Below are 23,299 nucleotides of genomic sequence, written 5' to 3'. Positions count from 1 at the left end.
TACAACTTAACAGCAATAAAGACAACCAATATAAAACTTTATTAAACATTTCTGTAACAACACATTTGGCTTTTCCAGGGACACAGAAAGTCACATAAGCTGTCTGTCATCTCTGCCACACAGACCTGAGTTCTCCCAGTTTTTTAATGACCCTAATCTGTTACCAATTAGTATTTCTAGTTGTACTGAACTGACTGAATATCCATCAGCCACCCTGTGTTATTGAAATGATATATATTGTTTAAAATATTGTTTAACTGTAGACATGGTAAACACTTCACCAGCTGCTTACAGGAAGCCCTTCATATGAACTATTTACTTACATATGAGTTATATATATATATACTCAGTATGAGCATAAATAACATTCTGGGATTTAGTGGACATTTTTCATCTTCTTCAGTCTAAGAACAGTAAACTCTGGTCAGTGAATTAATATAAAGGCAGACGGCACATAATACTGGCTGAACCACAGATGTTAAATATGCCAAAAATGCAGTGACATGAGGTAAAAAGCAAGAAGTATTAAGAGTTCGTTCTTCAGTCAGGGACTGTTCCACATCACTGAGACTCGATGCTGAAGTCCATCTTAATGTCTCCTAAACTGGGTTCAAAGGTGAAGCTGTAAGACACAGCAGCTCTGCCATCACCTGAGCTCTCCCAAGGCGACCTGAAGAAATACACTCCCTGCTTCCTGTGTCGACTCCACTCGCAGTCACCCTGCAGGAGGAGCACCAAGAATCATCACATCTGTCAGAAAATCTGCAACTGTCCCACGTCACCAGGCTTCATTTAACGGCTTCCAGTTGATGAATGCTCTTTAACCAAAGACAGTGGAGTGATGGAGCCACAGAAAGTATTACAGATAACACATTTGAGCTGAACTTCAGACATTACACCTGAAAATGATGATTTAAAGGTGTGATTTCAAAATGTTTCATAATACAAGCTGGTCATTTGACATGTTTATGTTCAGTGAGTTGGAGAAATTGATCCATTACTCATTTCTAGTAGTATTCACAATCTGAAAACTTCCTCAGTCAATACTGTCAAAGATACTGAACCTTCAACAGAGTAGCTCAGTGGAAGCTGGAAAACAACCGACATGCTCAGATTTAAAATACAAAAACAGATAATATACATCACCAGGAAAGCACTTAAAACATTACCTGAAGTAAGATGATGTGACAGACAGTGAATCAGTCAAATTAAACTAAGAAAAGCTCAGGGTAGAAAGATGCTCAATTCAATTAGTTCAGGAAACAAAGATGATAAAGGCAGTGATACCTGCTCACTGATTGGTCCAATCAGACCCGCACTGACAGTGATGTCGCTGGTTAGGTGGTATTCCATCCACAACGCAACTCCATGGCAACGACCAATCCTGAAGCAGACGTTTAAATAGACTGTTCAAATACTCAGCAGAGTGTGAGGAAATGTGAGAATATAAAAGCTCCTGTTTGACTGTGTCCACCTGCTCATGTCTGCAGGACCACGTCGATACACAAAACAAGGTCTGTCATTTGTCACAAATGAAGTGATTCAGGTTTAATTGTTCAAAAAGCAAGAAAAAGGATTTTAGAACCAAAAGGCTGCACTTCATCCCAAAAACTATCCATTATGGCATTATTTTGTGCAGAGGAGAAGTTACTTCTTTTATGTAACAGGCAGGTGAAACAGACAAACAGTCAGTCTAGTTCTGCAAGCTCTAAGCTGCTGCCTGCTTGGCTACCACCTGCTTTTATCAGGCTGTACGATTTATTTTAATGCCTTTTGAGAACTGCTCAACTGCTCCTGAGAGGAGAGATGGAACTACTTGTGTTCAGACTTCAGTGTTCAGAATGACTGTGAGAAGACAGTGACTGAGTTTTCATTTTTCTCCGCATCAACATTCAGTCACAATCTGCTCACAATCTACTCTCTTGTCTAGTCTATCTATAAAATTTCTAAAGTGTAATCATGATGATAGAAAGAGACTGTACCTTATGAAGGGCAGAGAGCCCTGACTGCTGATTGGCTGCCGAGGGACACACTGTGTGAAGTCAAAGGTCATGACGGCTGTTGACTGGGTCAGAGCGCGGCACGGGTACTCCCACAGAGGGTGGGGCTCTGCCTCACGGGACTCACGGAAATCCAGAGATTTCTGGAGGGACAGATGTGGAGAGTTATTTCTCTTCAAACAAATCTTACTGTAGCATCCAAACCCATTATTTTCAAGTATGGCGGCATCACTATTTGTCTCCTTCTCTACACTTCATCCAATAAAGTCAACTAAAAGATCAGTCATTTTCCAAATCAACGACTCAAAACAAGATTTTTGACCCGATGTAAAGGTCCAGATAGAGATGTTCATCTGAACATGAACAGAGCTGTCCATCACCTGTCCTGTACTTTTCTCTGTAACACATTCCCTCTCCATGATCAAAATATAGGTCCCAGTGAAAGACGCCCACAGTGGATGTAAAAACTGACAGCCAAGAAAATAAATAAATTACAGAAAACAGAAAGTTACCTGGACCATTTCATCCATGGGTGTGACATCAAAGCCCTCACACGTTCCACATGGTGCCCTGATCCTCCACAAATCCTGACAAACACACGAAAAACAGAAGTTATTCAATGGGAATTTTTATTCTGTTGTATCGCTGCTGTTATAAAAAAGTGAATATAGACATTTACACATAAAAACTTTACATTCTGGATCTTCAAACAGTGATAATGCCATCTATAGAAAAGTCACAGAGACACTGAATGAGAATGACTGATGAGGAGGACAGCAGGATATACTGCATCTACCCTGACGCAAAATACTAAAAAAAAAACAACAGTGTAAGTTCCCTTATGGCCTCTTTTAAAGGTAATTAGAAAGACATGTTTGAAAATATTCGCATGTGTCCCACCTGGAACTCCACAGCCACCATGTGAAGAGTGGCAGCGCAGGGCAGGACGGTGGCACTGGGCTGCAGGAGGCCTGCCAGGGCAGTCCGACAGTACCAGAAGAAGAGAGAGTGCCAGGGTAAGAGGCTGGTGCTGAAGTACGGTTCACCCATCAGGACTGAGATCTGTACGACACACACAGCACACACTGAGTTACACATCTCTGGTATTTTGTTACATTACCAAATTTTACAATACATGTTTGGTGGGGACTTTTGACCTCAAGTGTTGAGAACCGGGTGGAATTCCAACAAATAACAATCAGAAAGCAAAGTGTTGAACATGAATAGATTTTTTGGCCAGTTGAGGGCAGTAAAACAGGCTGCAAATACAACACTAGGTTTCCTTTGACCTTTGACCACCAAACTCTAATCAGTTCACTTTTGAGTCTGAGTGAAAGTTTGTGCCAAATGTAATGAAATTCCCTCCAGACGTTACTGAGATATCACATTCACAAAAATGGGACGGATAGACGGACAGACAACCTGAAGATATAATTACTCTGGGATCACCTGTCACTGGCACAGAGGCATAAAAATAATGATGAACACAGCTCTAACATATTTATGCACTACTGTATTCTGCTGATTTAACATACATACATACATACTGTTTGTGTCAATAAGGGATGGGCATAATAAATCAATGATCAATTATTATAACGATTTTGTCAATCACATGGAATTTAGTTGATGCGTTTGTATCACTGAGGTTATGTTTTGTGTCTTGAAGCAATATAATGATTTTCAGTAAGTGACAGCAACCAGCAGGAGGCGCCATTTAAATTCAACAGAAAATCAAGCTGCGTCTGTGTTATCGTAGGGACTGAAGGTAAACATGAAGAGAGTGTTCGCATCTCACTCGCTGATGTCTCAACCCGGTTGCTCATCTTTCTCAACAACAATCAGGAGCTGGAGTTACATTACTCCCTCAGCTTGGTGCCTTTTGTCTTCTTACAAGTAACATTTAGGGAAAACTGTCTGTACTAAATCAAACTTTAGTATAAAGGTGTGTTGTTTCACATTGTGAATTATTAAAATATTAATTAGTTAAGCTAACCTGTTCTCCTCCTAAGTCATTACTGGTCAGCTGGTCAGGCCTCATCTCCAGCAGCTCAACACCTCCTTTCATCAAGTTAGCATCCATCACCTGTAGAGAGAAATGTGCAGTATTAATACTTTTACACTGAGAGACAGTGCAAGGATATAAAGGAGCATCTGTCAGTTCTCAGAGATGAAGTGGTTCATTTACCTGCTCAATAACTTGTTTGGACATTCTGGAGTTTTCTAAACCAAAGACCTGAGCAGAGAATAAAAAGAGATTTCGGTCACAGAGTTAGAGCGTGGCGTTCAGTCAGTGAAAGGACAGTATGTGCTCACACAGTCAAAGCAGAGTACCTTCTTAGCTCCGAGCATGTGAGCAATCACAGGAAGCAGACTTCCATCACTGATGCCAAGACACACGCTGTCCTCTCTCAGAACCTGCAGGTAACACGGGAGGTGATGAGAGAGCAATCATGTCCAGTTCTTCACCAACAAACAGTCGTGGGTTCTGGTTTGTCTTGACTTACACTGCGCAGTGCACTGACATAGCTCTCCGAACGCTGCCTGTCATTGAGTTCACCAAAACGAGGCCGGGTCCAAACCAGGTGAGCCTGGCAGGTACAACTTGGCCGAGATGGAAGAGCTTTAGCCTGCGAGTCCTGCTGGCTGGAAACATTAACACACAGACTGTCACAGACTTTTTAAAAAACATTTTTTTAAGTTATTTGTTAGGGACAGACAGGAAATCTGAGGAAAGAGAGTGGAGGAGTAACATGCAGCAAAAATGCTCTGGCTGGTCAGGAACTGAACTGATTGGTACTGGTCAGGTTTCCACTGCTTCTTACAAGTAGGAAATATTTCAACTTGAGGAAAAAGTGTTGCTTTTCCATTGTTTTTCCATGATTTACAAACAGGAACAAAGCAAGGCACAAGAATGCTGTTCTATCTATCCAGCACTCTGACAGGTACTGACCACTGCAGCCTCACTAACAGAACCTTATACTGAGATCAGACTGTCACAGAGTCAGAAATTCTTTGCTGTTGATGATATAAATGACTTGGCAGAAAGACAGGGCAGAATAAACAACGGATGTTGAATGAGCTACGTCTGGAGACTGTCAGTAAACTACGGACATGAAAATGATGGCTGAAGTCATTTCATTATTTTGTGCGTATTTTGTGTTCTTTTGTCTGACTTGACCAAACAAACAAACAAACACAGGTAACTGACAGTCAATTTGCGTGTTGTGTGCATCAGTTATGTATATAATCACATCTTGTTCATACAATATTAATGATGGAGCTGTGCTGTTACAGACTGTACTGAATATGGACATGGACATGGGGCAGCTGTGGAGAGTAGTCGCCCACCAATCAGAAGGTCGGTGGTTTGATTCCCTGCTCCTCCAGTTCGCGTGCCGAAGTATCCTTGGGCAAGATACTGAACCCCAAATTGCCTCTGATGTGTCATCAGATGTGTGTGTGAATGTGTGTGTATGTGTTAGAAAGCACTAATATGTATGAATGTGTGTGTGAATGGGTGTTGAATGAGCTACGTCTGGAGACTACAGTAAACTACGGACATGAAAATGATGGCTGAAGTCATTTCATTATTTTGTGTGTATTTTGTGTTTTTTTTGTCTGACTTGACCAAACAAACAAACACAGGTAACTGACAGTGTGAAGCGCTTTGAGTGGTCGAAAAGACTAGAAAAGCGCTATATAAGTACAGTCCATTTACTCCATCTCCACAACAGATACTAAATGAACCTTTTGCATTTTCCTGTGTCACACTGGGTTTACAAAACAATTCAATAGTGCAGCAGGCACAGATTCATGCTGTATTAACACTACATTGTCTGAGCTGTTTTACCTGTGAGACTGCAGGCTGTACCACAGACTGTAGTCGTCATGGCAGACAGTCAGACTGAGCTCCTCTCCCTCTGTCACCCTGCTCTCCACAGGCAGGAAGTACACACTCTGCATCCAGTGGTCCCGCCACTGAAACACACTACAGCATTAACAACGAGCCATGGGAGCCTGAATCAGAGCATCATAACATTATGTCCTATTAACTCACTGGAGCAGTCTTTGGCTGTGGGTATGTCCAGCCGGGAGCCATGGTGCACACAATGCTTCCGCTGGGATCCATGTCGAGGTCCCACCAGGACAGGACCACGTGGGCTCGACCGCCGGACTGAGCCACAAACTGGGAGGAGTGGGACTGGAAGGCACTGCTTACCGGTTTACTGAAATCCACACTGAGAGGGGAAAATGGAGTGCAGAGGTAGGGGAGGTACGATGTGAAAAAATGTTGAGAGAAAACAATCTGGAGGAAAATGTGTCTCACTGTCATACCTGAACATGGTGCAGAGAGGACCCAGTGGGGTAAAGCTGTTTGGAGACACCTGGCTCAGCTGGATGTCACACACTGAATGAGATCCAGCACAGCGGCCCACAGCGGGCGGCGGGACCAGACGGGCCCCCTCCACCTCCACTGGCTGCAGCTGAGCCCAGCTCCACAGCAGCTCCGACTCCACAAGCTGAGCGTACACGGTGGCCCGATGAGGAACCGCCTCGCAGCCTTCCTGCGGGGCGGAGGGACACGACAGATTAGAAGACTGTAGGTGGATTTCACTTCTTGCCCTCAGGCAAATACAGAAAAATACGACTGGAAAAACACACACACACACACACACACACACACACCTGGACCAGATACTGATGAGCATGTTCATAGCTGGGCAGAGCTCCTTCACCGATCAGCTCTGTGTCAAACAGTTCTGTTATCAGGACGTTGGCCTTCATTTGCATATCGCCATCTGTAATAAATCACAGATGTAACACATCTCCTAAGAACAAATGAATCCAACCTCTGAGAAAAAACCTGCACAGTGCAAGTTCCCATCAAGCAAATATCAGCTGCAGATACACACCTATATGACAATATTGTGTGTGTGTGTGTGTGTGTGTGTGTGTGTGTGTGTGTGTGTTGTTTCTCTCTGACCTGGCCCCACAGTGACATCAGTAGAGTGTTTGTTAATAATCTTGATCTTGTCAGAGAAGCCGTTCTTCTCCACGATGCACTGCGCTGCTTCAGCCATGGGCTTAAAAACCTGCACACGCACAGGAAACAGAGACGACACCTGAAGCTGGACAGTGTCTGACATCTGAGACTGACAGGTGCTGAGTGAGTTAGTGACACAACACATAAGTAAAGTCCTTCAGTGAGATGAACAATAACATCGTTAGGGCTCAAATGATTAGTTGTGTAATCAATCTGTCATGAGTAGAGTAGAAAGAAATTTGATCGATGAACTACTTATTTTCAGTTGATATTAGGTCAAATACCGAACCTTCTCTGGTTCCAGCTGAACAAATGAGAGGATTTGTTGTGTTGTTTTGTATCATTGTACAAGTTAATACATATATTTGGGTATGAGTATGAGTATGTGTACCTCCACAGCGTAGCAGAAGTCAGCACCAGCAGTGACGGCCATCATGGACAGCAGGCCTGTTCCTGTCCCGATGTCCAGGACGATCACCTTCTCACCACGAGCCTGTACTCTGGCCACAGCCGCCCGGATCCCCTGGTAGTACTTCTCATTCTGAGAGGGAGAGAGGATGTCAGCTGTGATATGGGAATGATAATGATTATGAGTGTAATGTTACACAGAGAAATCATCAGCAAATATACTGATAAACTCATCTTTAGTCATATTTAATAAAAAAAATAATAAACATTCTCAAGTTCCTGCTTCTTAAATATAAGGGTTTGCTGCTGTTCTTTAGTCTGGCAGTGAGCTGACTGTTGGTGGGTCAAAGATTAAAGTATGAATAAAATAATCGTTAACTGAAGTCCTTGTTTGGTCCTTTGGAGTTCAGTCAACTTTCTCAGAAGACAGATACTGAAGTATGAACTGAGAGTTTAACAGTGTGTTATTTTTGTAGTCATAAGCAGTGTACAGGTCTTTGTTTTGACCTCCTAAGATTCAGATTCAGGAGTTTTTTCTTCCACCTCAGGCAAAAAGAAGTGGACAGATTTCATCATGTGTAGATTTTTGACTTTGAGGAAGTCAAATATATATATCCATAAACATTCATACCAAGGACACACTATACAAATCTCAATAACATAAATTCTCCTTTGTCGTGTTGTCCATCACTCACCCTGTCACGATCATGCAGCATATCAGCGTAACAGGACCTGAAAGACACACACACACACACATCTCAGGAGAACAGGTTCACAGTGTGTTGATGTCTGTGATGGTTTAGTGAGGGTGTGTATTTTAATGAAACAGACGTGAGAGAATGACAACACATCAAACTCGAGTTAACCTCAGTCTTTGTGGGTTGTTTTAAAATTGTGGTGTAATTATGTGAACCGGACCACACAGTATTGATGTGTATGTAGTGTACTCTGAACAACACTGCTTTACAACATTATGTTTCTGTAGAGCTGCCATACACTGGGAATACACTGACACGACTACTACACACAGCCACTGTCTCATAGTGAGTTTGCGTTTATTTCCAGCGCCGACATGTCAGTGTATTGAGTTTGTGTCCACGCTGTGGTGCGGGCTCAGTACCTGGCTATCTCCTGGTGGTAGTCGTACTCCTCACTCTCCTCTACCCAGTCTAAAGCTCCGGTGGTCGGGTTGGCTCTCCCACAGAAGGTCTTCATCTCTGCCACAGCTGCTGTTTGACTGTACAGCGAAATAAAAACTGCTTTTTTTTAACCAGAATATTCCACACACTGCTAAAAGTAAATTGGATTACAGGAGCAGCGTTGTTCCAACGGAGGCGGCCATCTTTCCCGGAGACGTCACGGAGTCACTGCATCACGTGACTGATGTCTAAATGTTTTGTTTGTTTTTTTTACTTTGGCTTTTTAAGGGGAAATAAAATGAAGAGTACCCAGTTTACCCTTAGTTTCACAGTAGCAGCGATAATATAAAATCTGAAAATTCTACATTTAAATTCCAATTTAATTTGGAAATAAAATATATATCTATACATGCTATTTGACTTTCTGATCTAAATATGTGAAAAGGACCATCACTAACTGGCACGTTTTTAATCCATATATTATACTCTTATTGGAATTACATATGATAATAATAATAATAATATAATTGATGATAATAACAGTTTACTTTCTAAAGCAGTCATGTCAGCGTTTATTTAACAGCATTTACAATGTGCTTTAAAGATTGTCATCAAACCACGAAAAGCAAAATACCCTTTAAAATAGCAGTAGGAAACACTATTCAAAAGGGAAATGACATAAATACAATAAATATATTTAAAAAGCTGATTAAAAACACCCAGTATAAACAATGACACAAGATGAATTTGGAGAAAATAAAAATATATAAAGACAGATGAATGAAAAAGAGAGATGTATAGGTAATGAATTAGCAGCCTGAGTTTATCAGGTAGGATGGTTCACAGTCCAGGAGTCCTCACTGAAAACATACCGTACTCTCTAACTCATACAACTATCATCTGTTACACACTGTAAAATAATCAGTACACTTCATGGACTTCATTCTCTTCTATTTCTACATGATGCTGTAATTTTTTCCTTCATTATACCAGTAATTAGCACAATGATGTTTTACTCTGATCAATTTTAGACCTCTCTGTCTGAATACAAACACAATGAGTCTGAGGCTCAAATAAACAACATTAACTGATGGAAATCACAGTTTGTTTCTTCAGTAGGAAGTTATCAGAGGCTCTGAGTTGCTTATATTCAATGATAATTTGCAGATTTCAGTAAATAATTATTTCTACAACTGCCTGAAGTACAGTGGAGGTGAATGACATGTTTGTTTTTTGTGCTTAAAGCATTTCTCAGAGTACTATCAGTGAAAACTGTGGACAACAACTAACTAAGCCTTTAAAGTGACATTATGTAGCTTTTGAAAGGGGAAATAGTACAATCCACCTGCTGAATGAAAAGTTGAGCTCATAAGCAACAAACTAAACCACTCCACTTAGAGGTTTTACTGTTACAGCCGTACTTGTTCTGGAATGATTAGTGGGTTGTGATGGTTAATGTTAGCAAACCTCTAGTGATCGATAATGCTTCATTAACTGTTTGGCAACTTTGTCTCTTCTCTGTTTGTGCTACTGTTTTAGGATTCACATATGAGGGGTGAATGATAATTTTAAGGTCGAAGCAGAGTTAAACATGTGCGTGCAGATCGACTCTTTGAGTCACTATCTGAGAAAATGGCCAGCATCAGCCTTCATAAAGTCATATTGTCCAACTCCCACCCTGTCCACCTGATGTGACCCCCCCTCAGGCTACAACCTCTTCCCCAAGATGATGCAGGAGCTCAGTGTCACCAGCAAACACACTTTTGAAACATAATCACTCAAAGAGTGGAACTGCATGTGCATGCACAAGAGCTGTTTAACTCAAGTCCTCCTACATTAGGACACAAACTTATCAATCACCCCTCATATATATATATATATATATATATATATATATATCACATAATTCTTTCTTGAGGCTGCTGTTCAGCAAAACTTACATAAGATTGTTTTGAAGTTGCACCGTCCTCATTAATCATCATAAACCTAGCAACATAAAGAGTGCCATGTACAGTTTACTAATGACATTTTACATGATTTCTGAGTGAGAAGAAGAAAACTTTATAGTTGCTATTCTTGCTGTTTAAAAGCTGATTTATGCAGCTTTAAATCTGTGCCACAAATAGCTGAAACACAACCTGTGACAGGGAAGAAGATATTGGTTTACCAGTGATATTTTTAAGGCATTAAAGGAGCCCTCGTTACCAAACCAGCCACAGGGGCTCATAAATTCAGACAAACAACAACAACAGAACTTAGCTGATGCTCCCTGGATAAATAAAGAGTTGGCCTCTGTCAACTTGAAACACAGCAGGAGCAGATCCAACAGCATTTTTTTTGCTCGGTCCTGCATTTCTCTGCTAATGTCAGGCTGAGGGGATCCGGCCTGAAGATCCATCTAAGATTCAGATCCAACCTGATCTTAATGTGAAAAATTTAAGTTTATGTTCTTATAGTCATGCACACTTGGCAGTGGGCAGACAGAAGGCCATGGTAGAGGGAGGCACCAGGATGTCAGTGAAGATGGGTCGGTATCCTGCTGGCAGAGGGGGGGCGCTCTGCTCCAGCAAGTCCAGCACAGCCCCTCTGATGTCCCTGGAGACATCACCACGAATGTCCAGCAGCACAGACACATGCTCCTCACTGGTGGGACAGAAAAACATGACTTTATACATATTTTATTTTACATTTTAATGGTTCCCATGAGTGAAAACAAATACCATTCTAATTTTGCAAGAAGGATCGGAACTATATTTCAACAACTACACATCAAACAGGGTCAGCTGAAGGGCATGTGACAGTGGGTGGAGAGCAGGTGAGGTCAGTTTACCTGATGTCGGGGTATTTGGCTGCAAGTCCTGACACTTCCAGAGTGAGCATGCTGGGGTCTTTGAGTCGGATGAAGTCAGCCAGGACGGGTAGTAAGGTTAAAGGGTTCACCTCAGGCACTGACCCCTCACCCTCCTGCCCAAGCACACAGTTACACACCTGAGTTTCGACTGATTATTGGATTGTAAAAGCTGATACAAACACAGGTTCTCTGACTGAGCTGCTGTTTTGTGCAGATGATGCAGATATTATATTTTTATTCACACAAATCAGTGTCAAACCTGTACTTCACTTAAATCGGCTTTAAACTTCTAAAACAGTAAAACTCTGTAGTAAATTACAAAAATGATTTAAGATAATATTGTTCATTAATGTAGAGTCAGGTGATAGAATGCGTTCATTTCCAGACTTTCCAAGGTCAATGTAGTATTGATTTATTTACTAAATCAATCAAACCCCAGCACTTCTATCATATGAGAGATGAATGTGACACTGACACATATTCACATCAGACACAACACTTCAAAGGGCTGGGACGTATTAACGAGGAACATTTCTGAAGCGTCACAGCTCCAGTAAATGCAAGGTGACTGTGAAGATGTTTTTACATTAATGATGCTCACCAGGCCATGGAAGATTTCCCGGTACAGCTGGTCATCCTGAACCATCTGCTGGGCGAGCTGCCTCCTCTCCTCGGCGCTGCGGCACACCAGCCTCTTCTGCATCAGAGCCCTGACGTACTCTACCACCATTAGCCACTGGGCCTCCTCCTGCAGACGCTGCAGACACAAATATAAGATCAGTGGGTGTTGACCATACCTAAATAGGTTTGTTGATTTGGGTTTAAGTTTGACACCATCATCTTGTTATTTTGATGCCCAGTAAACCTGATAGATTGCTATGAAACATGCTCTTATGCGTCCACCAAAGACCTGCACCAAAACATTACAGTAAAACTGGTAAATCAGTATTATTATCCTCCAATATGATGGCTATTTTAAAGCAGTATGATTGATTTTATATGTATTGTAAATTCTTTGGTGAGTACTAAGTTATCAAACCTGAACCACTGATTAGATTCAACATGAGTATTATTATTGTATATATATAACACTTATATAAACTTTAATTTGCATCAGTGAATAGATCACTGCAGGTGGTGGAATCAGAGAAGCTCTGACCTGTCGGCAGGGAGGCCGAACGCGGCCGTACAGGTCCAGGTGACGCTCCAGAACCTGGCAGAGTTTGGGTGTGGGGTCTCCCTGGACCAGCCAGGGTCGGGTCAGCAGGCCCGGGAGGAGAGGCTGAAGGTCCAACAGGAGCTGATCCATCACCAGGCGACAAGCCCGCCTCACCGCCCGGTCCAGAGCTGCCAGTGGGTTGGGAGGAGTCCGAGAGAACTGGCCCGCCAATCGGGACGACTGCTGCTGCTGCAGGCTCTCTGTGGACTTCCTGCATTGGACACAAGAGGGCACTGAACTTCCTACAAACCTACAAAGAGATTTGAACTATGACCTGTGCCTGATTTTTATTCAGACTTAATTTTGTTGTCATCTGGGTCTCCTGAAATTATTTTTCCTATCATTATGAGAGGAACACTAGATAAACAGCACCACCTTAACTGGATAGATGATTATTCATTAAGGAACAAATTATCTACATGATAACCTTGTTACAGGAACTGAGAACTTCCCTTTTCTCTGAGTGGAAGAGCAGATTCTACTCAGAGTCTTTCCCAGCTGCACGGACTGTATATTGAGAGGAGACTGTAGAAAACACTAATGCTTGTTATACTGGCTAACAGGATATTAATCCACTCTGGTTCATTCTCTGCCATAATCTTACTTGAGGATGATACAGTTGCTGATGGAGGCCAGCAGATAGTGGAGGTAGAACTTGTTTTTGTTGTTGCTCGGATCCCTGCGATGCTCTCTCCCAAATTCCACCAGCGCTTCCCGAAACCTGGAGGTAAAGATGGGAAAACATGAGGGTAAATGAAAGGTGAGCTGCCCAAAGCAGCTGAGAATAAAACAGGATGCAGGTATGTGAAGGTAAATCACAAGAAAAACACGCACAAACACACACCTGTTCAGGAGGTTCTCCATCTCATACAGTCCCATCTGTATGGTCTGATCTCGTAGGGATTCTCCGATCATCAGAGCCACGCGGGCGTTCTCCTCCAGCATCTATTACAGTCCCACAAACAAAACAAGTCCACACAACATAATAAAGTATGATATGGTATGAGCTACCTCAGGCTCGTGCTGCAGTGCTGGACAGTGGCTACAGAGTCTGAAAGTTTAAAAGGAGAAGCAGGAGTAAAGTAAATTCAGTTTAAAGAAGCAATAAGCACATAATGTCATTACAAACTGTGAGTCCAGGCAGTGGACAGGGGATGGAGACCATTACTGTGATTCCATTAGATTAGATGAGATGAATCTCACTTTTCAGCCTGAACTCCAGCATCTCTCATCTCCATCACTTGTGTGTAGACAATTTCACTCTTCAGTTAATCACAGCTGAGCTGACAAGCTCAGATGAATCAAAGGCATGTGTGTGTGTGTGTGTGTGTGGTTGTATTTTTAGTAGTACCTGTGTAATGATGGTAGGCAGGCTGGTTTGGTAGAAACCTTCATGGTCTGTGTCTGGTTCCTGGTCTCTCTGCCAGTCTTGCAGCTCCACCTGCAGAGCTTTGTGCATCCACTCTGACACACTCTTCTACAACCACAACAACATGGAAACAGATGTTGAATGTACTCGAATGACACCATTGTACTCCACTTTTCTTAATATTCCAGAGTCCGGACTTTTGCAGAGATGATTTTGAATTATTTTCGCAGGCACACACACACCCCTCTCCAAAAAGCAAATACTCATGAACAAAGCGTGATGGGTGTTTAACTCAAATGAGCAGTCCCAAAATATTACCTACGTTGGGACCCTGTGGCTTCTATACAGAAACATTTGTGTTGGACTCACCCGAACACTCTGGACATATTTGTTCTGCAGCTGCTCCAGTCCCTCGGTGGAGATGAGAGGTCCCAGCTCTTCTTTCTCCATCTCTGTTACCAGCTCTGGATGACCCATCATGTCCGGGCTGTCAAAACAAGACTGTCACACTCAGACTTTTCATGGGATAAGTAAACATACAGACAGCAAAATGTAGAGAAAGTATTGAAGTAAAAGTACTGCTTTGGTCCCTCTGTCTGATATATTATTATATCGACATCATTAGATGATTAATAGTGAAGCGTCAGTGTGTAGCAGCATGTTACTGTTGTAGCTGCTGGAGGTGGAGCAGGTTTATAGACAGGGACAGCAGATAAATCTGAGGAGTCATCAGATGATTCATGGGAGAGAAAAAAAGAAAAAAACAAAGTTCTGAGTCCACAAATCTGTTTTCAGTTTCTGGGCTTTTTCTCTAATCTTTAATTTTTGCTGAGATATTGGATCACTAGAACATTTCCTAAAATCAAACCATGTGAGAAATTTAGAGGAAAAATCACTGTTTAGTGAAGCTGTTAACAAACAAAGACATCTGAGGTGTGACCCTGACTACACACCGGACGTCAGACACCAAAACGTTTGGAAACCACTGGTTAAATCTTTGACAATGTGTTGTACCTTAAAAGTTTGTTATGTTATCCACTGTGTAAAATTTTAACCTGAAATATAATTAATAACAATCTGTCTAATGTATGTGGAATAGAAAGTGCAATATTTTCCTCTGAGGTGTAGTGGAGTAGAAGTATAAAGTAGTAAAAAAAAAAAACAAAAAAAACCTCAACTTAAGTACAGGTACCTCAAAATTGTACTTATGTACAGTATCTGAGTAAATATACTTAGTTACTTTTCACCACACTAAAAGTCCGTCCTACTGAGTCAAAGTGATTTTCAAGTTCATGCTGAACTATTTGATTGAGTGAAGATCAACTCTCCTGTAAAACGATCTTGTGCACACACACACAAGCGTGCACACACACACACAGAGAGAGAGAGAGAGAGAGAGAGAGAGAGAGAGAGAACAGTACAGAATCAGTGCAGGTCATTGACGTCACCTGTTGTAGATGTGGAGCACCCAGTTAAGCACAGCAAAGATCTCACCACTCTCCAGGTCCCAGCTGCTAACCTAGGCCACAAATATCACTTACATGTGTATAGAGAAGCTGTCAACAGTTTCACTTGATACACATATATATATATATATATATATATATATAAAAGTCTACATAGTAAAAAGACATATCATGGTTTATCTCTGTCACATCACTCACCTGTGCCAGGTGAGTTTGTAAACAGCGATGGCTGGCTCTCAGGTAAGCCCCTGTTAGATGATAGTGTGGTGGGACACAGTGCTCCAGCAGGTGGCGGACAGTGGCCAGGTCAGTCATTGTAGCGTGCTGGAGAGCAGAGAGGTGGCCTGCCAGACCCGGACCACGCGTGTGCAGGTAGGAGACACTACGAAACCGCGCAGAAACTGCCTCCTCTAGTACCTGACGGGCAGGAGATGTGACAGAGGACAGAATGTAACGCACAGATCAGAAACTTAGGAGAAACGTAGTAACAGGTGAGGTGTATGAGCTGATGCTGACCTGGAAGAAGCACGCTCTCCAGCAGCGAGGTCGTCCAGGAGGTAAGGGCCTGCTGTTGCTTCCGGTTCCCCCCCTCTCCTCTAGGAGAGCTTGGTCCAGGGCCTCCTCCCGCTCCACTATCCTCACTGCTGATACAAATGGTGTGGGGTTTTGTCGGGCCAGAGCCAGACCACTGCTCACCACCGCCCACAGCTCCTTACCTGCAGTGACAGGGTGGATGTTGAGGATGTGAGGATCTTTTTCATTAATGCTGCTGATACTAACACTCTCAGTTTCCCATAATCCACCACCACAATTTGCTGCAACATTTACACACAGTTAAACAGGCAGATGAATGCTAATATCACCCTGTGTCTGCTGGACGTGTAAATAGGAAACTGTCTGACAAGAAGTTTCACCATTACAAGGGGAACTTCAGTCAGTGTGGTGTTAGGAGCTTGTTTTGTTGCTCTCAATAGGCAAAAAACAAACAAACAACAACAACAACAAAAAAAAACACATTAACTTTTATCCAAGCTTGTTGAAATCTCAATTCTTTAGCAGAGGATGAGTCTGAGTTTGATCTGAATTTTGATTTTAATGTGAAGATTGAAAATGATTAAGTGAAAACGCTGCATGGGTTTAAGTGTGTAGAGAACTTTTCTGTCATTTTGGACTTTTTGATGCTTCCATCACCTTAAAAAAAAGAAAAAGCGACTGGGTGGAGCTGAATAAATGCAGCCATATCTAATTAAAAGCTACATGTTGGATCTAAACTGAGAAACAATCATATAGTGTAATTTATCACAATGACAAAATGATAATACAATATTTTTTAAATTATAGGCAAACTTCTCAAATGTGTTTAATGTTGACAATCAACAATCAGTTTTCAGTACTTGATAGTTTTCGAGACTAGAAACTGTAGGAACAGTTTGGTTGGTGCAAAGAGAACTGTTACCTCGCCTTAGTCCTGAGTCATCAACATCTTACAACATTCTGGACACATATAGATTTTTATATATATATATTCTATTCTTTCATTCACTGTATGTTTTGTATTTGATTTATTCCTATATTCTAATAATATATGTTTTATTAGTGCAATGCACCAAACAAAAATATGTGTCAATAAACTACAGTAACAGTGTCATACATATATGCTGTACTGTTTTGTATGTTTTGCTTTTGAATGAGTTAAACTGGCTGAGTGAACTGAGGATTTCCTCACCCAGGGCGTCCACAAGCTGCCCAACACCAGAGAAATACTTGGCCACCACCTCCTGGTCCTCGGTGCTGAGCGGACTTCCTGCCATCCCAGCAGCTCCATGGAGCTGCCACAGGATGTCGTCCTGCCAGCGCTCCAGATCCATTAGCCTGGCGTGGGCCTCCAGGAGCCTCCGGGACTCCACCAGACGCTCAGTCTCCAACACCATGCTACGCACTGCAAAGGGCCAAGAGAGGGGGGAAGGAGGGATAACTTTAATTCCTCCAACTGTCAACAATTTATGCAACCTCTTGCTGCTGCTTGAGGCTATTAAACAGTGAGGTTACTCATTTTAGTTTCCAGCAGAAAATGTTCTGTTTTATAGCATAACTAGCTGTGAGAGTTGTAGAGCCAGAAACATTTCTGTTCTTCTGTGGTTCTACACAGAATCAGAATGAGTGGGTAAAAGAAATGAGATAAAGAACAGACTCTGTTTTGACTGTGTAGCAGATGTAAACACATTAAACTGCACTTATATTAGAAAATGTTGACATTTAGATGTTTGTTAGTACGGAGACCAACTTTGTCTTTATTTTACACATCTATAAAAATCTGACATTTCAGGATAAAAAGTAAAACCAGCCCCATAAACTCATGATTTCTTTTCTGATATAATGTCAAATTAAACACTTCATAAAAGTGGCATTTATTGCAGAACTGATGTATTGGATCCCATTATATTGCCTGTACAATATATTTAGAATGCTCTTTAAGTCTATATCATTCACTCATACAGTAGGTACAGTAGGATTAAGGCAATTACATCCTTTAGCTCCTGAATACAACAGGACATCACTGACACTACACTGTAAAAAACTGATGTTTTAAAACCTTTTTAAACTGTAACTTAAACAGTAATGTTGTTTCAAGCTTTTTTCCCTATTTTGTCAAATAATATTTAGTAGAATCATGTGGAAAAATATTTACATGCCATTCATGTAAAAAACAGTGAAAAACTGTGAACGATATTCAGAGAATTTAATTTTTCAGTTCATAATATTTATGGTATTTCTGCATCATTCTTTGGGTGATAATCTGTAATTTAACATTCATCTCTCATTTAAAGGTGATTACTATTCTATATGTGCTATTTTTATGTTCTATTATGTTTATTTTTTTCATTAAATGACAATACTTACCTTGGCAGAGAAGAGCTCTAACTGTAAAATAACAGGTATGTACTGTATTTTAGGTGCGACCAATAATTTTTTTAGTCACAGCGTTCTGCTGCATTTTAATGTGTTTTTTCTGGTGCCCTTGTTGCCAGATTTTCATTGTTTTTTTAGACAATTTTTTAAAAGTGTATTAGAACAAAAATAATTTCTATTCCCAAAAATGAATGAAACAGTTTCTTTTCCTCATAAGACCCTATTTTCACCCATGTAGAACAAATATACTGTGTTACTGTAAATTAAAAAGGAAACTGATTCATAATGACTGGCAGATTTTGAAGCCTGTGTGTCCACAAAGCAGCATCTCACCAGAGTAAAGTCGTGGTAAGTTGCTGACAGCAGCGAGGAGCTGACAGTGGTTGACTGACACTTCTCTCAGCCTGTCCAGAGACTTCACCCCCTCTGCATTTTGGTTGGATTCCAGTGCTGCTTTCTTCAAGGCATGTGACACCTCTCTCAGCTCAGCTTTGGCCTCCTGGAGCTGCTCCAGACCCCAGCCTACCCCCTCCAGGTATGACTGGACCATGGACTGGAAGGACATGACGGACAACCAGAAATAAAGTAGTGCTGAGTCACTAATAGCAGGGATTCAAGTGCATGGTTGTTATTCATGAGACCAGTAAATAAACTGTGATCTTTCTGTATCATTTGTTTGTCTTAACATCTCTGTATGTGTGTCTGTGTGTGTTCTGATGTGTTGTCACCTTGAGTCTGGTGTGTATGGAAGCAGTCCTCTGACTCTCTCTCTTCCTGTACTGGCTCAGTCTCTCCAGATGTTCGGGCTGACAGAAAACACCTGACGCCCACTTCAGGGCAGCACCGCGGGCCAAACACTCAGCCCTCTCCACCTCTGGCCATACCTCCACCGCTGACACCTTGTCTGTCAGAGAGATACAGGAAGCAAAGTCAGGGCAGTGTTTTGAATCCTGCAGTGTAATGTTCACAAAATGATTTAAATATTTTATCCTTTTAGTGATTTTTTTAAAGGTTCCAGACACCATAAAGAGACAGACATTTTGTCTAAAGAAACCAAACTGATAACACAGATGATATATTATCTTATCTTATCCCAAGGGTCCTGACTTGCTTGTGCTGAGAAGACAAAGGTCAGGTGACAGTGGAACATCAAAATGTTGACACAAAGATATCCTGTCAATTTCAAGACTCCAAAAGGACTGTAACACACTGCAGGATCACAACATATGATGAAATATCCCTTATGCTTGTTACAGCTCCGACACAAAGAAAAGTCACCTCAGAGTTCATTCTATGTTCTGTCTTCTCTAATTTAAAAGTTTAAACAAACAGGATTTCTCCACAGTGGTGTAATGGGAGAAAGATTCTTTGTGGCCCAGCCAGGTCTGTCTGAAAGGAGTAAAATATTAGTTCAGAATCAAAATTAAATCTAGACACAACAGACACTAAATGATTCCATTCAGCCCTGTCAAAGGTTTTCTCAGCGTCCACAGAGATGGTCACCATTGGCACCACATAGTCATTAATATGACAGAGAATATAAGAATATTGACATAAGCAATAAAAGACAACCCTGCACAAAACCTTAAGATTAGATACTGCTGCATATTCACAGAGTAATGGCTGCAGGGCGAAGAGAAGGAACAGGTATTTTTTTTCTTGAGGCAGGTTAAAGCCATAGAAACAAAAGAAGGACATCAAACATTGGGAAATGTTTTCTGTAAAATTCAACAAGGAAACCATCAAACCATCAGGTATTTAAAGAAAACCTTAAAATCTCAGATTATACAACCATCAGGCCTTTATATCTGGAGCACAACCTTCCCAATGAGAGAAAAGTGGCCTGGTTATCTGTAAAATGAGGTTTCACTGACTCAGCCAGTGTCATTATTTCAGCAACTCTGCCTCAAAGAAACATTTGGTGGAAAAAAAACAACACAAAAATCCAGTGAATTATGATTTGTGATAAAGCTTGTTCCCAGATGGGAAGATTACTATCAGGAGTAATTATGTTATTTTTGTTATGTTGCTTACTGTTATTTTTCTCTCATTTACCAGCTCAAGAAACGTACACCCTGATTTTGTTCTGCTCCCATTATTGTCCCCAAATGTCCTCCCAGCTCTGCCATGTTTTCACCGCTCACTGTTGAGCTAACAACTATATCACCCCCATAAAAAGAGACAATTATGAACACACTAAACAGCACTGATATCGATGTTTAGGGAATGGGATATGCTGAACAGTCTGAGTCAAACATATCTCTGTGTCCTAATGGAGAGAATATTTTTATAGCAGAGAGAACTGAGGCTGTGTTGTCAGTCAGGTAAGCAGGATATCGTTTCTCATCTGTTAGTCAGCGAGACGGGGAGCTGAGCAGCCATCGCCGTCACATGATGGTGCCTCCATTTGAATTACACAACTTAATTGGTCTTAACTGAATAATGTACTGGTTAGTGACTCAGCAGAGAGTAATGCGCTGGGTCACCAGCACAGAGCAGTCTCTCTGTGACTTTAGGGTTGAAAGATTAGTTGACAGTCACAGACTTTTCTCACCAAAAGTTAAGATGCTGTGAGTGTGATATCCTGGTGAATATAATAATTCATGGCTTGTTTTACAGTATTTGTGGGGTCCAACAGCTTTGTGGGGACCAAAATGCTCAACCCCACTAGTTTAAATGGCTTTCAGAGTATTAAAGACTTGGTTTTAAGGTTAGGGTTAGAATTAGGTTCAATTAGTGTTAGACTTCAGTTGTGATGGTTAAGGTTAGGGTAAGGGGCTAAAGAATGCACTATATCACTGACGGGAGCCCACAAAGATAGGTGTACATGGAAGTGTGTGTTTGGACGTCTCAATTACACAAACAGGACTGTCTCTGTCTCAGAGAAGGTTATGGGACACTCTGCTTTCTCTTACTGAGTCTAAATCTGAAACGTCATCAGCAGAGCTCAGAACATTCAGGAAAGTGATGAGTGTCATGTAATATGCTGCTGCCACAGCACAGTTAATGACACAACAGCACAGAGGACAGTGCAGCAGTCACTCACTGAGCACTCTGCTGTAATGGCGGTCTGGTATGGAGACCATCTGGTCATGATGATGACAACACAACAAACCAGTTTTTAGCTTATTTAATGCTAATGTTCAGTGCATCTTTCTAAAAGGGGAACTACGCTAATATTATTGTTATCAATACTGGTGATGGATGTTAACACTAATTTTCTAGTCATGTTGAACACAGAAGATCAAGTTGCATTATGGGAAGTGTAGGCCTCAGAGATTTTGGAACCTGACTCATACCAGACCCTAAAAGTCAGAATATCTCAGCCTCTGTTGCTTTTGTTAATCAGTCTTTCCAAAATCCAGCAGCTTTATACAAGTCAAAGACTTACTCAAAGGATTATCCTTTTAAATTGGGCTCTTTCACTTCAGAAAAAAACAAATACTCACAATTTTCTTCACCCCCCGTCAGGGTAGAGAAGTAATTTAAGAAGGTGGTTGTGGAGCTTTCCATCATATCACATGATCTTTATCAGCAGATGGCACTTCTACCAAGTGGCCCCAGGAGTTCAAATTTTTATTTTTCTCAAAGCAGTAACCATCTGCTGATGAAGGTCATATGATGAGACTGAAAGTGCCACAAGAACTACTAAATGGACCTTATGGTGACATAGTTTTCTCAACTATTCAGAATCACATTTGGACCACCAGGGGACACTAAAACTTTCTATTCAAACAGACGGCCCAGACCTCTTTTGTTTTTGTTTTTACACTCAGGATGTCTCAGCCTGTTTTTCTGTGGCTGTAATCAGAGAGGAACCTTTATCACACCGGCCTAGATGGCACTGACCTGCAGATGTTCAATATGAAATCAAACGCCACTCAAAATCAGTACATCACTCTAAACCTGATTGCTGAATGATGGATACTGAGGAGTTCATTCATTTCTCTCAGAGAGAAGCAGCACACTGTCCTGCACTAGATTTGGTTTGTCTCTAACCATTCAGAGACTTTAGAAGAAGACATGGGTGTTGGCTGTATTATAGCAATGCTGTCAACCCGTGTGTGTGTGTGTGCATGTGTGGTCAGTGTGTGTGTCCCATTACCTTCTGGTTTGTCACCACCATGCTTCTGATCTCCTGCTGACATTGAAGTTCAGTTTTCAGCCGCCCATCCACCGGACGAGTCTCCTGTTCCCTGAGGGCCGGCACTGAGGGTGCCCGGGATGTGACACTGGCAGAGGAGGGTGAAGAAGGACAGAGGAGACAGAGGAGAAGAGAAAGAAGAAGGAGGAGATGAAAGGGTGGAGGAGAGAGGGCACAAATCCATTCTACTGACGGCTTTCCTCTTCTCCCTCACACACACTCTCTCACCCAGACACATCCTCTGCTGAGAGGCCAGCAGGAAAGGGAGGGAGTTGAGGGAAGGGGGGGGGCGGAGGAGAGAGAGGAGAATAATGCTGGAGGGTGGAGAGGTGGGAGGGGGGAGGGGAGAAAGGGGCAGGCACAGGGAGGGTACAAGTAGATATGCTGCATTCAGGGGCCTGTTAAGAAGATGGTAAATACTATTACAGAATAATTTACCTTAGATTTCTGATCTCAGTTTCTACTTAACTAACAAAACAATCCCAACTCAAGTTCCACTTACTAGATTTTTCCAAAGCTTTCAGTCACACAGTCTTCACTGGACAAAAACATCATTATGGATGCAATGTTTACACCACTGAGGTTGCATGTCAACAGATACATCTCCAGTACAACCAAGCAAAAACCACCCACTCATGAAGACCATGTGGTACGACTGAAAGCCCCAGGAAAAGTTTGAAAGTTGGGGTTGTTTTGTCGAACCACTATTCAAAGATTACATTGTTCTGTTTTACATTGGAAATTTT

The 23,299-nt window shown here is 41.6% G+C and overlaps 2 protein-coding genes across 3 annotated transcripts; both read right to left on the bottom strand.

Annotated features, from left to right (window-relative positions):
* Positions 1 to 16: 16 nt before the first annotated feature.
* On the bottom strand, positions 17 to 8,831 carry prmt7 (protein arginine methyltransferase 7). Its single transcript, XM_018703653.2, has 17 exons — positions 8,576 to 8,831; positions 8,151 to 8,187; positions 7,439 to 7,588; positions 6,988 to 7,096; positions 6,690 to 6,802; positions 6,339 to 6,568; positions 6,061 to 6,241; positions 5,854 to 5,981; positions 4,508 to 4,646; positions 4,335 to 4,418; positions 4,189 to 4,236; positions 3,997 to 4,086; positions 2,901 to 3,062; positions 2,513 to 2,587; positions 1,983 to 2,143; positions 1,288 to 1,384; positions 17 to 720 (listed from the first exon to the last, which is right to left on the bottom strand). Exons 1-17 carry the CDS (start codon positions 8,668 to 8,670, stop codon positions 562 to 564), a joined length of 2,058 nt encoding a protein of 685 aa, XP_018559169.1. The 5' UTR covers positions 8,671 to 8,831; the 3' UTR covers positions 17 to 561.
* Positions 8,832 to 9,137: 306 nt separating this feature from the next.
* On the bottom strand, positions 9,138 to 22,814 carry exoc3l1 (exocyst complex component 3-like 1). Of its 2 annotated transcripts, XM_018703668.2 has the most exons (15): positions 22,515 to 22,813; positions 19,138 to 19,313; positions 18,743 to 18,962; positions 17,226 to 17,438; positions 16,016 to 16,215; positions 15,698 to 15,916; positions 15,482 to 15,552; positions 14,403 to 14,520; positions 14,016 to 14,141; positions 13,509 to 13,609; positions 13,269 to 13,385; positions 12,605 to 12,875; positions 12,047 to 12,202; positions 11,425 to 11,558; positions 9,138 to 11,237 (listed from the first exon to the last, which is right to left on the bottom strand). In XM_018703668.2, the coding sequence occupies exons 1-15, from the start codon at positions 22,555 to 22,557 to the stop codon at positions 11,051 to 11,053; spliced, it is 2,352 nt and encodes a 783-aa protein (XP_018559184.1). In that variant the 5' UTR covers positions 22,558 to 22,813; the 3' UTR covers positions 9,138 to 11,050. The 2 variants fall into 2 exon arrangements, with proteins under 2 accessions (XP_018559184.1, XP_050929588.1); XM_051073631.1 differs by lacking the exon at positions 11,425 to 11,558 and having other exon boundaries at positions 11,101 to 11,237; positions 22,515 to 22,814.
* Between the last annotated feature and the right edge of the window lie 485 nt (positions 22,815 to 23,299).

This window comes from Lates calcarifer, linkage group LG10 (assembly GCF_001640805.2).
Source record: "Lates calcarifer isolate ASB-BC8 linkage group LG10, TLL_Latcal_v3, whole genome shotgun sequence".
Taxonomy (NCBI): domain Eukaryota; kingdom Metazoa; phylum Chordata; class Actinopteri; family Centropomidae; genus Lates; species Lates calcarifer.
This window is presented reverse-complemented; position numbering and strand designations above follow the sequence as displayed.